A 12257-nucleotide genomic window follows, 5' to 3' on the forward strand; every position below is an offset into this window, starting at 1 on the left:
CTGCAGGACACCAGCCCTCCAGGACCGAGTTTGGGCACCCCTGCACTAGACAGACTCAACCTGCTGCGACGCGGCAGTGTCGCGTCCAGTGTAGACATGGTTCACTGTTCCGCTACTGTTATTACTGTTATTACACTTGTATACAAAACTTCGTATTATGCTTGTTATAGCGTGCGTTACGTCACGTGCACTACCGCCGGTGGCAGTAGACAACCGCGGTGGTCGCGGCCACCGTCACAGCCCTACAAGGCATACAGATGCTGTACTAGCTTGAAAGGTTACAATACATGGCTGTGGTTTAAAACCTTCTAAGCTGCCTATCTGGACAGCATTTTTGGGCATCATATGTATGTTTAACAATCAAACCAAACGTTTGAACTCACCTAAGATGGCTAAGTTGGACAATTACTCAGATTTGAGAAACAGCCTATATACAAGGTTATGTACATGTCTGACTGGGTGAGGTTTTATTAATTAATGTCTAAATGAAAAAATTCTGGAAAGGTTTCTGTAAATGTTAGGTTTATGGGTAGGGGATAAAAATATATACATATTATTATCTCAGTATAAAAACAATAGACGTCTCCACCAAAAAAACTAACAAAATGTGCATGAGACCGTTGCCATTGTGTTTGCAAGAAACAATGAGTGACAGAATCAACGGGGAAGAAGCAACATTGTTGTCTTGTGACAGAACAATACCCATCCAGTCATCTGCTGAACAAACATTAGCTGAGCTTCAGCCAGTCACAGACAAGCTCTAACATCGCTAGGGATAAGAGAGCAATAAATAAATTAAATAAAATGTTTAAGTGACAAGCACAAAAACTTTAGCTAACACCAATAAAAGCACACATTCATATTTAAATTAAATCTTCCATCAGACTTTCCTCAATCCAGCATCAGCTAATAACATTGCATATTAAATATGTAGAGTTAAACTACCTTTTAGACCTACTACAGTTACAGTACAATCATTTTACAGTGAGATTCACAGTCAGAGCTTTGATGAAATTAGAGACTAGAATTTTAAGTTTAACTAAGTCGTGAAAGGGGGGTAACTAGTTGGAATTTTCAATATATGGCAAATATAGTATGGTAATTACTATGGATATGATGCAAACAGAATTATATCTGCACATTAAGCTGACATAGGATAACTTAAAATATTTTATATAAATACTTTACACACTTTAACTTTTATTAAATTACACACTTTACAATTGATACAGACTAACCCTAACCCTACTTCTGAAGAAAACATCTGGCCAAAAAATAAATAAAAATACATAATTAAAACACTTTGAAAATGTCCTCAAAAGGTTTTGCCATATTAAAAAATAAATAAAATAAAATATTAAAATTGTACTTTTGTCCCCAAAGTACAGTATAACTACACACACTTGTTGCATGTGTTCTTCTATATGTGTGCTTGCAAACTGATATTTGTGTTCACTCAAAATCAGCATTTCAGGAGAAGTTCCTTTGGTCATGTTGATTAAAATTCCCCCGAAAGTGTGCCAAACGCATCCAGACGTCCTGAGTACTTCTATTCACTTAAACACAATGGGCTGCGGGTCTAAGTAGGCCACCGCAAATTCACAACAAAATGTTCTCAATATCCCGATGTCACACTGGGGGATTGGTGGCGAATGCCACATATGGGACTGCCGTTAAACGGCAGCTCGTAATTGAAATTAAAGGTCATCTTTATTAAACCTGTTCTGATGAGGTGGCAGATGCCTTATCCCACCGATGAATGCCCAGAGCTGATCTGCAACGAAAGATTTTGACTTTGAGCTGTTTGGCTGGTGTGATTCACTCTTTCAAGTATTAACACTTATACTACCTGCAGTTTCAACTTGCCCTAAATGAATTATGAATATGCAGCAAGCATGAGAGTGTAGCAAAGCCACAGTCTCCAGCCTGCTTTGTGACACAGCTGTTACGAGAAACACAGACACAGAAATTAAATTTAATTTCCCTGAAAAAAAGGAAAACGAGCATCGATTCTTTAGATTCAGATGAAACCATTGAAGCAGCACTTGTCTTAAATTGCGGACAGAACGTTCTAATGCAGGACAAAGCCCGGGTGTACGAACTCACCCTGGCGCATTTCACACAAAAGACTGATCCGAAGATCCAGTGTAAAATGACAGTAAACTGCGGGAGAGAAGAACACAACTTCCATTTGGATGGACAGAACAAAAGGTTTTAATGTGCCAAGACCAGCAATTTGTGTAACTCCATTGAGCTCTGAACCTCCCTGTCATTCATTTAATGCAGGAGGAACTATAGCTGAGGCCTCTGTCATTAGTGCTCACAGCTGTCCCTCTGACCACACACACGTGCCTGATGCTGACATTGTCTAAAGTTACAATAAAAAACACTTAGCCCTAGAAGAAAGGATGACAAACGTGGACAAAAAGCCAAGCGCAATAATTAGCTGCAAGCTCTGATAACTGTAATCTGCATCACTCTCAACAGACAGTCTGGCCCCTTTCCTTAAAAAGATGCATTTATCTTGCTGTTTAAAATGATACAGGAAAGTAGCCAGATTTAATTGGAAGGATAATCAGGGGATTAATTAGAAAGAGAGAGTAAGAGAGGGAAAGAGAAAGAGATAGACTTAGAAGAAGAAAATAAGTGATCAGTAAAGGTAAAAGTGAAAATCCCAACTAATTAAGTCAATTACGTCAACATAAAATGTATAATACAAAGTAACAGAATGTCCCCAGCTATTGTAATTCTTTAGAAATGTATCTATATTATTATTATTAAAAATATTAAATAATATTAATTATCCAAGTGTACCACCTTTATCATGTATGAATTATCATATGAAAAAAAAACTAAAATGTCTCTTTTTAGTTCAAAGCAAGAATAGAATTTCCAACCGTTTACCCATAGGGATTTTTTCTTAGTTCAAGAGTTATAAGCCATTAACTGAACCGAAACCCAGTATAACCAATTAACCCAATATAAATCAAAATACTGTATAAACTATACTGTATACTATTGGTTTAAAGATACTTATGGTGTATAGATTTGCTTGTTTTGATTCTCTGATTTGGTGAGATTTATTTATTTATTATTATTTATTTATTTTTGTTTTGTTTTAAAAAACAGGAGTATTGAAGTTTTTCACAAAGTATTCCACTGTTAAACAATTCTTCTTTTTTTCAATAATTATAATTACTGAACCATCATACTCATAGCTCACAGTGGATCTTTAAAGGTTTATGTTCTCTTTAAATATCAATTCCTCTATGGAGAAAATGAATGGGATTTTTACACCCCATCTGTTATGCAATATAAAGAGGACAGCCATATGGAATTATGGGTAAGGGTCAAAAGTAGGGCTGTGCAAAAAATCGAATGCGATTTTTATGCGCATCTCGTCAGTAAAGCCGCTTCTGGTGATTAGTAGTTAATCTCCAGCACGTGCTTTCAGATGGAGCACCATTTACTACACAGAGCCGTAGTTCGCTGACAAGCTTCACAAAATCGCGTTCAAAATCGGCAATGAATCGCCTCCATCTGAAAGCATGTGCTGGAGATTTACTACTAATCACAGGAGCGGCTTTACTGACGAGATTCGCATGAAAATCGCATTCGATTTTTTGCCCAGCCCTAGTCAAAAGTGACACTTTGTAATTAAAAATAAAAATGACAAAGTAAGATCAGTCCACTGTAGTGGATGTCATGTATCAGACGGCTCATACAGTTTAACCTAGATATCAACAGGCCTGATATGACGGGAAGCGTGATCAGTGCTGTACTTACAGCTGACCTCAGCAATGACTCAATGTGGAGGACTATGGGATCTCGAACCCCACCACAACCTGAGCTCTGTTCAACCAATCTGCCATAATCACACACATAACCCAAACCTCCTCCGCTCCCAAACACTATCATTCCCTGCCTCCAATCCCCTCTTATTCCCTCTCTCCATCTCTTTCTCTCTCTGCCTTTAAGGCTGGACCAGCAGGAGATTATCGACCTACTGTTCTTGTTTTTCTGCTCCTCTTTCCTGCAGGGAATTTGTATGACTGTGTGTGCTCATGATTGTTCTAGCATACACTAAACTTGGAATGTTGCAAGTTAATCCAAAAATTATTTTTAAAAAATCATGTTCAAGTTTACTAAACCTATAATTTTCCTTGTGTGTACAGTTAATTCAGTCACAGGTGTATCATGTTGAATTTCCAAGCAGCCCCCAAGCTTTATCATAACAGAGACCACAGTAACACCTCATAAAGGTGACACAAACAAAAAAAGATAAGTGTGTGAGAGAGGGAGTTTAAGTTACATGTAAGAGAAAGTGGTAAATTTTTTAAGTGATACAGGTTTGGTGTGTGTGCGCACAAGCATGGAGCAGATTCACCAGGCCCGACCGCAGAAACAGTCATGAGAATTTCTGCATTTTGTTATCAGTCATAAATATTAATGCGGACATCTCAACCACAGAGCTAGAGAAAAACTCTGAGAGTGGGAGAGACTGAGACTGAAAGAAACAAGCCAAAAAAAATGGCATGTCTCTCTGTTATTCATAGCAAAACAAACAAAAAAGTGCAAACACAGAGAAGAAAACCAAGTCTGAATGAGATCTGAATTTGTGCAAATATATTAAAACTATCAGAGCATTAAAACAGTTCACTGAGTCAATGATTTGAGGTTTATTCAACGAAAGATTAATCAGAATTATTCAAACGGACGACCTGCGAACCATTATGTGATTCATTAAAAACTGGATGAAAGATTTATTCGTAAATCAGACTACACTAGTCACACTTACGTCCAGGCATGAGGATGACACAATCTTGCCATTATTTTACATCACATTCATTCAAGATCACAACTGAGGTAAAATATAATTTGGTTTGCTGTGGTTATGTAGATTCAGCAGTGGTGCTAGTGATGCAAAAAGCACTGTGTTACATCACAGATCATTACATTTTAAAGCAAACTGGAATAAATCGTTCATAGTGCACATGTGTGCTTTAGTGGGGGGGGGCGCAGAATAACAGGTGGGACGAGAGAATGCATGTTCACTAAATAGCTTCTAAGTATATGCATGATTCCCCAGTAGATGTGATCCCCTGATGTTTGGGACTAAACAGAAACCAGACGACAACTCTCTAACTGGGCTAATAGGCTAATTGCAACAGGGTGAGATTATTCATTGGCAGAGCACCACAGGTCCAGCTCTAGTATTTATTCACGTCAAAGAAAACATCTTTCCTTTCCCATAAGACTTGAGTCGATGATCATGGCCTAGTTTTAAACCACACTTTCAACTGGTCTTAAATTATGTTTACAGCATAGATAAAGTTGGAGAGTGACCTAAAACAGTCTAGATTCTAGTTTAACATCTGTATTGATGTCAACACAGTGAATTTGAATTGTCGCAAAATCTGCGTGGCGAAATCTTTTGCCCTCACGTGAAAATTCCTAGATTTTGTCTGCGAAAATACACCTAACTGTACATGTGAACCTATTTTAGCTGAGTTATTAACAGACAGGGTGTCACAAACTTAACTATCCATTAGAGTATTTATTCACGTCAAAGAAAACATCTTTCCTTTCCCATAAGACTTGAGTCGATGATCATGGCCTAGTTTTAAACCACACTTTCAACTGGTCTTAAATTATGTTTACAGCATAGATAAAGTTGGAGAGTGACCTAAAACAGTCTAGATTCTAGTTTAACATCTGTATTGATGTCAACACAGTGAATTTGAATTGTCGCAAAATCTGCGTGGCGAAATCTTTTGCCCTCACGTGAAAATTCCTAGATTTTGTCTGCGAAAATACACCTAACTGTACATGTGAACCTATTTTAGCTGAGTTATTAACAGACAGGGTGTCACAAACTTAACTATCCATTGTATGCAAAGTTATCCACTATCCATAACTTTTGCAGACTAGGCAATTTAAAAGCTGTGTCCAGCTAATGTGATTGTCTAGCTCCACCTAAGCTGTGCTTCAAATCCCAGGATGCCATCCACTGACCCTTACTGCTAGTGAAGTGAATTTTACTGAATGAGATTTCAGATTTATAGCCATTGCTATAAATGTTGACATTGGCTGAGTATCCGCTTTCAGGTCTGAGTGTGGCATTACAGCAGCTTTGTATTGAAGTAAAAGGATTTGTGGGTAAAAACGTCATCTTGAATTTGCCAAAATATTCAAACAAAGTATTGGGATACTTAAAGTGTTTGTAAGTATGTGTGTGTGAGAGAGAGCTAGAAGCTTTAAATCCTGCTAAGTGCAGTCAGGAGTGTTCAAGGTTATAGAAAAGAGGGGCGAACCTCATCTAGGGGTCAGAGGTAAAAGGTTAAAACATGTAATAGTCACATAAATAACCTTTTAAGTGTTATTTTGATTTAATGCAGCAGACATGATATTTTCACCGAATGATAAACAGTGTATACCACAACACAGGCGGCATAAAACACTGTGTTGGGTAATATGAAAAAAAAATGTTTATGTCACAAAAATAAATGCCTGAGCTGCAAACCTGATGACAGGTTATCTGCGTAAGGGTGTTTTTACAGTACTAAGTGCATGCAGTGTTTTTCTGATTTTGAGATTTACAAGCTTCAGTAGTGTTAAAGATATCCAAGACAGAGCCAGATCTACTCCATTACACCGATTGGGCCATTTTGAGCCAGCATATCCTGATGTGTAAATTGTGTGTGTATTTTTGTACACACACAGTGTGTGAAAGTCCAAACCACCAATCCATCACATGTCATTGTTTATAATGTAAAATGTTCCTCCCTCTCTTTGGCTGTCCAAGCGCACCTCTCAGGCTGTAATTACAGTAAGTGAAACCCCTAAATTCTGGCATAATTTCATCTCTCCTTTTTTCCCAGCTTCCACGTGCTGCGTAAATCGTGATGCATTTTGGGCAAATGATAACAGTGACTCACCTGTGACTCTGACATCACATACAAGAAGTGCTGATCTGAAGAGAAGGCCATGTCTCGCAGGATCTGCCCATTGTCGACAACTTGGATGGTTTCATACTGTAAAGCGCCATAGGTAGGACCATCTACTCGAATCTGAAAGGAGAGAGAATAAATTGTGTTACTCCACCATTAATAAGCTACTAAAGTGAAAAGAGACAGAACTAAAGAGTTAGAGTAAAGCAGAGGGGAAGGGGGAAAGAGTTGTTAAGTTGTTAGACAGCTGTAGGGGACGTTACGTGCCATAAATTGCAGGTTCAGCAGAGAGCTGTAACATCCTCACACAGTTGGACTGCAGTGATAGAGGTCTCATGACTATATCTGAACATCTGTTGTTGTTGAGGCAAAAGTGCACACTCACACTCTGTTCCAGTCTTGATATAACTCTAACCTCCCTCCAGACTACATCTTCCAACCAAACACTCACTAAAGGGCCCTGTGAGAACTTAAGTCTTTATACCTGCCATTAAACATTACAATGCACCTGATAACCCATTACGACAGAATGAATCAGCAATTTCCTTTCCCTTTTTGACACTAAACAGTTTAGGAGGTATCAAGTCCATTCCCATTGGAATCAACCACTTTATCACTGCGATTATGGCCTGGAGTACCATCAGACCACAAGTCCTGTCAACCTAAGATCATCTTACCACAAGAGACGTCTAAAATAATTTTGTGCCGCCACTTCAAAAAGTCCCTCCCTGAGTTTCGGTGATGATTCAAATGTTTTGGCTTTGCGCTCACTTTCTCTGGGGCTTTTTGTTTTGTATGCTGAGGGTCACAAACAAAAACCAAAAAAGAGGTTGAACAAAAAAAAGAGAACAGAAGGAAAGGGGCGGAAGAAAGCAAAAACCCTTCACACGAGCCAAAGCCTTCAGCAAGAGTGTTCTAATCTCCCCGATCGAGGGCTGGTTAATTTGGCTGGGATTGGGCTTCGGCCAGGAAGAGCTGCAGTGTTTGGGATGGCAGCGTATGGACAATGAAAGAATGAACTGCGGGAGGTTTTGCGGAGTCCTGAGAGAGATACATGGAGTGGTCCAACAGATCACTGGAGGGACCGGGTGAAGCAGATGGGCATTATCACAACTGTAGCTAAACAAATTAGCCACAAAGGATGGCTACATGGAGATGCTATAGGGCTGAGGGAGAAATAAAAGGAGAGTATCTGATCACAGAGAGAGGAAAATAAAAACATGGATAAATCAACATGCTAATAAACACGACAAAATACACTATCAGACGCCAGAGTGATGTAGGACTATTGAGAGTCCCACTTTAAACTCAAGCAGCAAGTACATCAGGTTTTATCAATGTATGAACAATATTGGTTTTATGAACATTTTTTCCCCTCATGTTTATAAACTGGTGAATTCCTAAGCCTTGAACAAAACAACATAATTCTCACTTTCATTTCATTATCAATTAAAGTGGATTGAATTCTTTAAAGGGGTAGTTGATTGCGATTTCACTTTTTTAATGTTAGTTAGTGTGTAATGTTGCTGTTTGAGCATAAACAATATCTGCAAAGTTACGAAGCTGAAAGTTCAATGCAAACGGAGATATCCTCTTTTAAAATTCTGGCAGTGTAATGCCTACAAAAACGGCTGGTTTGGACTACAAGAAGTTACTTTTCAGGTTCACAAACCCAGATAAACCCCGCCCTCGGGAAAAGGCAGCAAAGGGGGCGAGGCCATGCTGTGCTGCTTAAGAGAAGATGAAGAGAAAACTGGAGGTGCACGTAAAATCTATACATATATGAATCGCGATTCTGTCTTCTAGCGATTCTAATTGATTCACAAATTTCAAAATCAATGTTCTAAAGCAGTGGTTCTTAATACTGTTCCTCGTGTCCCCCTGCTCTGCAAACACTCTGCATCTCTCTCTCTCTCATTCAGCTCAGCTCCAACAATGAACTGTTCCAATTATACACTTATTTTCACATAGCTATGAGAAGCGTTATACATGGACGTGCGTGCAGTTGCCGTACTGTATTAAAGCTTTAATCAGGATAAAACTGTATATTAAAAGCTAACAAAAGCAGTAGCATTTACAAATAACAGCATATCTAAAAGTATGAGACAACAACAAACAAAAAACATAGGTCTACCATTAAAAGCTGTGCTTGCACAGGTTCTGCACGATCCTCTTCAATAATATCCTCTGCTTCTCAATCGAGATCAAACTGATGAGCGATATTAGCGACGCCGTTGTTCAATTCAACTGGAGCACATGCCGCTGAGGTGAGGGGCGGGACGGTTAGACGCGCACTAACCAATCAGAGCCCATCGCCTATTTCTGAGGGTGGGGCTTCATAAAAGCAGGAAATGATCAGCGCGTTTCTCAGAGAAGGGACAGAGCGGTGTGGAATAAAAGTAAATTATGTGAAAAATAATGTTGTTTTTTTTAAACGAAGCATTAACACATGTTAGACTGCACCCCATAAACAGAATCAAGCCTAGAAAAAAACAGAGAACCACCCCTTTAAAACCTGATTGGATTACACTGCTAATCTGTGTATCATACAATCATTTGGATTTAATTCCAATTCAAAGCCACGACTGACACCATTTCAACAGTTATTTCACCTTCAATGTCACACTTTCTGTTTGTGTTTGCAATATTTCTGATTTTAATATAAATACAGATTAAATTAAAATAACCTTTCTACATTGCATTACAATAACAACTGTTTGCAGTGTACTCTTAGAATAGGAGAGCTCTTTAATTTCAGAGTAAGTAAGTCTGCACATTTCTGCTCTGTGTATTGTGTTCTGTGGGACCTCAGGTGTACAGCCAATGCTCATTTTCAAAGCATCCACCTAGTGGTCATGGAATGTAACAACAATGGCCATTCATGTGAGACACACTATGTGAGGTTACACAGTAAATGACTAGTGATTAAATGTGGTCAAGGCTAAATTACAAACATTGATGTTTAATAGCTCTTATTCATAATTTACACCAAGGTCATTGTTTTATGCAATAAAAGTGCATTTAGGTTTTTTTTTTCTTTTTTAAATTCAGTATAAAAATGAAAATGGATGATTAAGTTAATGTCACAGCATTTCTCATTTGTGATATAGGGCAGAGGTTAAAGCATCACACTGTCAAAGGGCAGCAGATAATGGCCATTCATGTGAGACACACTATGTGAGGTTACACAGTAAATGACTAGTGATTAAATGTGGTCAAGGCTAAATTACAAACATTGATGTTTAATAGCTCTTATTCATAATTTACACCAAGGTCATTGTTTTATGCAATAAAAGTGCATTTAGGTTTTTTTTTTCTTTTTTAAATTCAGTATAAAAATGAAAAAGGATGATTAAGTTAATGTCACAGCATTTCTCATTTGTGATATAGGGCAGAGGTTAAAGCATCACACTGTCAAAGGGCAGCAGAGATGTTCACAAGTCTTTAACTTGGAGTCTGAGTCAAGTCTGAAGTCTTTAACCTGGAGTCCGAGTCCAAGTCAAGTCTGAAGTCTTTGTTGCTGGAGTCTGAGTCAAGTCTCGAGTCTTTGGTCACGAGTCCGAGTCGAGTCTCAAGTCATTAAATGGCTGACTAAAAAAATCCCATTAAGAATCCTCATGTATTGAAATCTTCCTATTTATGAAGCTGTTTTATATAGGCTAGAGACAAAATATATGATCTATGATCTGCTTTGTACAAAAAAAAAAAGTGTTAAGCTGTAAGGTTAACGTACAGCCAGTTACCAATGTTTTAATCCATTACCATGTTCAAAACAGTTTTTCTGTAATCAAATTCTATAATAAGAGAACGATCTACCATGACACAAAAGGAAATATTTGACACGGATATTACAAAACCATACAAATAAATTATTTCTTTATGATATAAGTCAGGGGTATTCAATTAAAGTTCCAACTGGCGCGGCCTCTATATTTTCTCCAAGCAAAGGTCTGGACAAATTTTTTTTTAAATATTGTATTTTGTATTGTATTATGTATTGTATTTTTACATTTAGATCAGGGGCATTTCCTCCGAGGAGGCAAGGGAGGCAGTGTCTCCTCTCCTCAAAAGTGGATGAGAAAATAATAACTATTACAAAAATAAAACAACGCAAATATGACTAAAAATGACATTAAAAGTCTAAAAGTCACTCGTTTTTATAAAGTAACACTGTCCAACAGCGACACCCGCAGGTAAAGTTAGAGCGGAGGCTTGCCTCCCTTCGGTCCATAGACTTTCTACAGAGACCCTAAAGCGTGCCGTGACTTTTCTGGAGGCTCATTGAGATGAATGGGGGAAAGTCTCGTGAAAGGAGGCAATGCCTCCGTCGTGCTATAATTGGATATGATCGTTTTTGATTGGTTGTGATTGGTTCGTGTGATAAATCCCGCCTCTTGTTTTCGTGCGAGCTCTCGGCCTGAATGATGAAAATGATGGCGTTATTGACTAATTATAAAGTAAGTAAACAACTCTCCTGCTTAGACATCACTGCTTTCTGTCACATCAGAATTAAACACGAAATGACTTGAAAACGTGATGACTGTCAGTTTTTAGTGAGCATTCTGTGATTGGTTCGTGTGATAAATCCCGCCTCTTGTTTTCGTGCGAGCTCTCGGCCTGAATGATGAAAATGATGGCGTTATTGACTAATTATAAAGTAAGTAAACAACTCTCCTGCTTAGACATCACTGCTTTCTGTCACATCAGAATTAAACACGAAATGACTTGAAAACGTGATGACTGTCAGTTTTTAGTGAGCATTCAGCTTGATGAAATGAAAGATGTATCTTTGTGCCTGTGACATATTTTACAGGGCTTTTATGACGATGACCCGAAAATAAGTTGACTATTAAAAAGAACAGCTGAACATCAGTTCACAAATAAAAAACGGAGTGTCTATTTACAAGTGCAAATAGCCCGCCTTTTTGGCAGAGACCATTTACACTAACTCCGCAATAACAGCTGCAGTGGCGCAGATGGTAAAGTACATGTTGAAGTCGTTTTTGATGCGATCGACCGTGGTTCGAATCGCGTTTTGCCTAACTTTTTTTCTACTTTTTCAAATCAGATATCACGTCATTGTTATTGTTATTATTGCATACTGTTTTATAATGTACTACAATACTGAGGTGCAGATAATTGCCATTATCGGCAATAAGTAGTATAAATAGCAGAAAATCCTGCTAGGTGTAAAAAGAATCTATAGCTATTTGCACTTAGTGTAAACATTAAGTGTAACAAGCACATGAATTATATATATATTTATATATGTTCATATATATATATATATATATATATATATATATA

At 38.0% G+C, this 12257-nt stretch overlaps 1 protein-coding gene across 1 annotated transcript in view; it reads right to left on the bottom strand.

Moving 5' to 3' along the window:
• Positions 1 to 12257, bottom strand: part of LOC107592200 (plexin-A4-like) — a 246564-nt gene that overhangs the window by 83820 nt on the left and 150487 nt on the right. Inside the window, exon 4 of the mRNA XM_016281641.1 lies at positions 6939 to 7070. Within this exon, the coding sequence (XP_016137127.1) occupies positions 6939 to 7070 (132 nt within the window). The remainder of the gene's footprint in view (positions 1 to 6938; positions 7071 to 12257) is intronic.

This window comes from Sinocyclocheilus grahami, unplaced genomic scaffold, assembly GCF_001515645.1.
Source record: "Sinocyclocheilus grahami isolate Dianchi unplaced genomic scaffold, SAMN03320097.WGS_v1.1 scaffold1.1, whole genome shotgun sequence".
Taxonomy (NCBI): domain Eukaryota; kingdom Metazoa; phylum Chordata; class Actinopteri; order Cypriniformes; family Cyprinidae; genus Sinocyclocheilus; species Sinocyclocheilus grahami.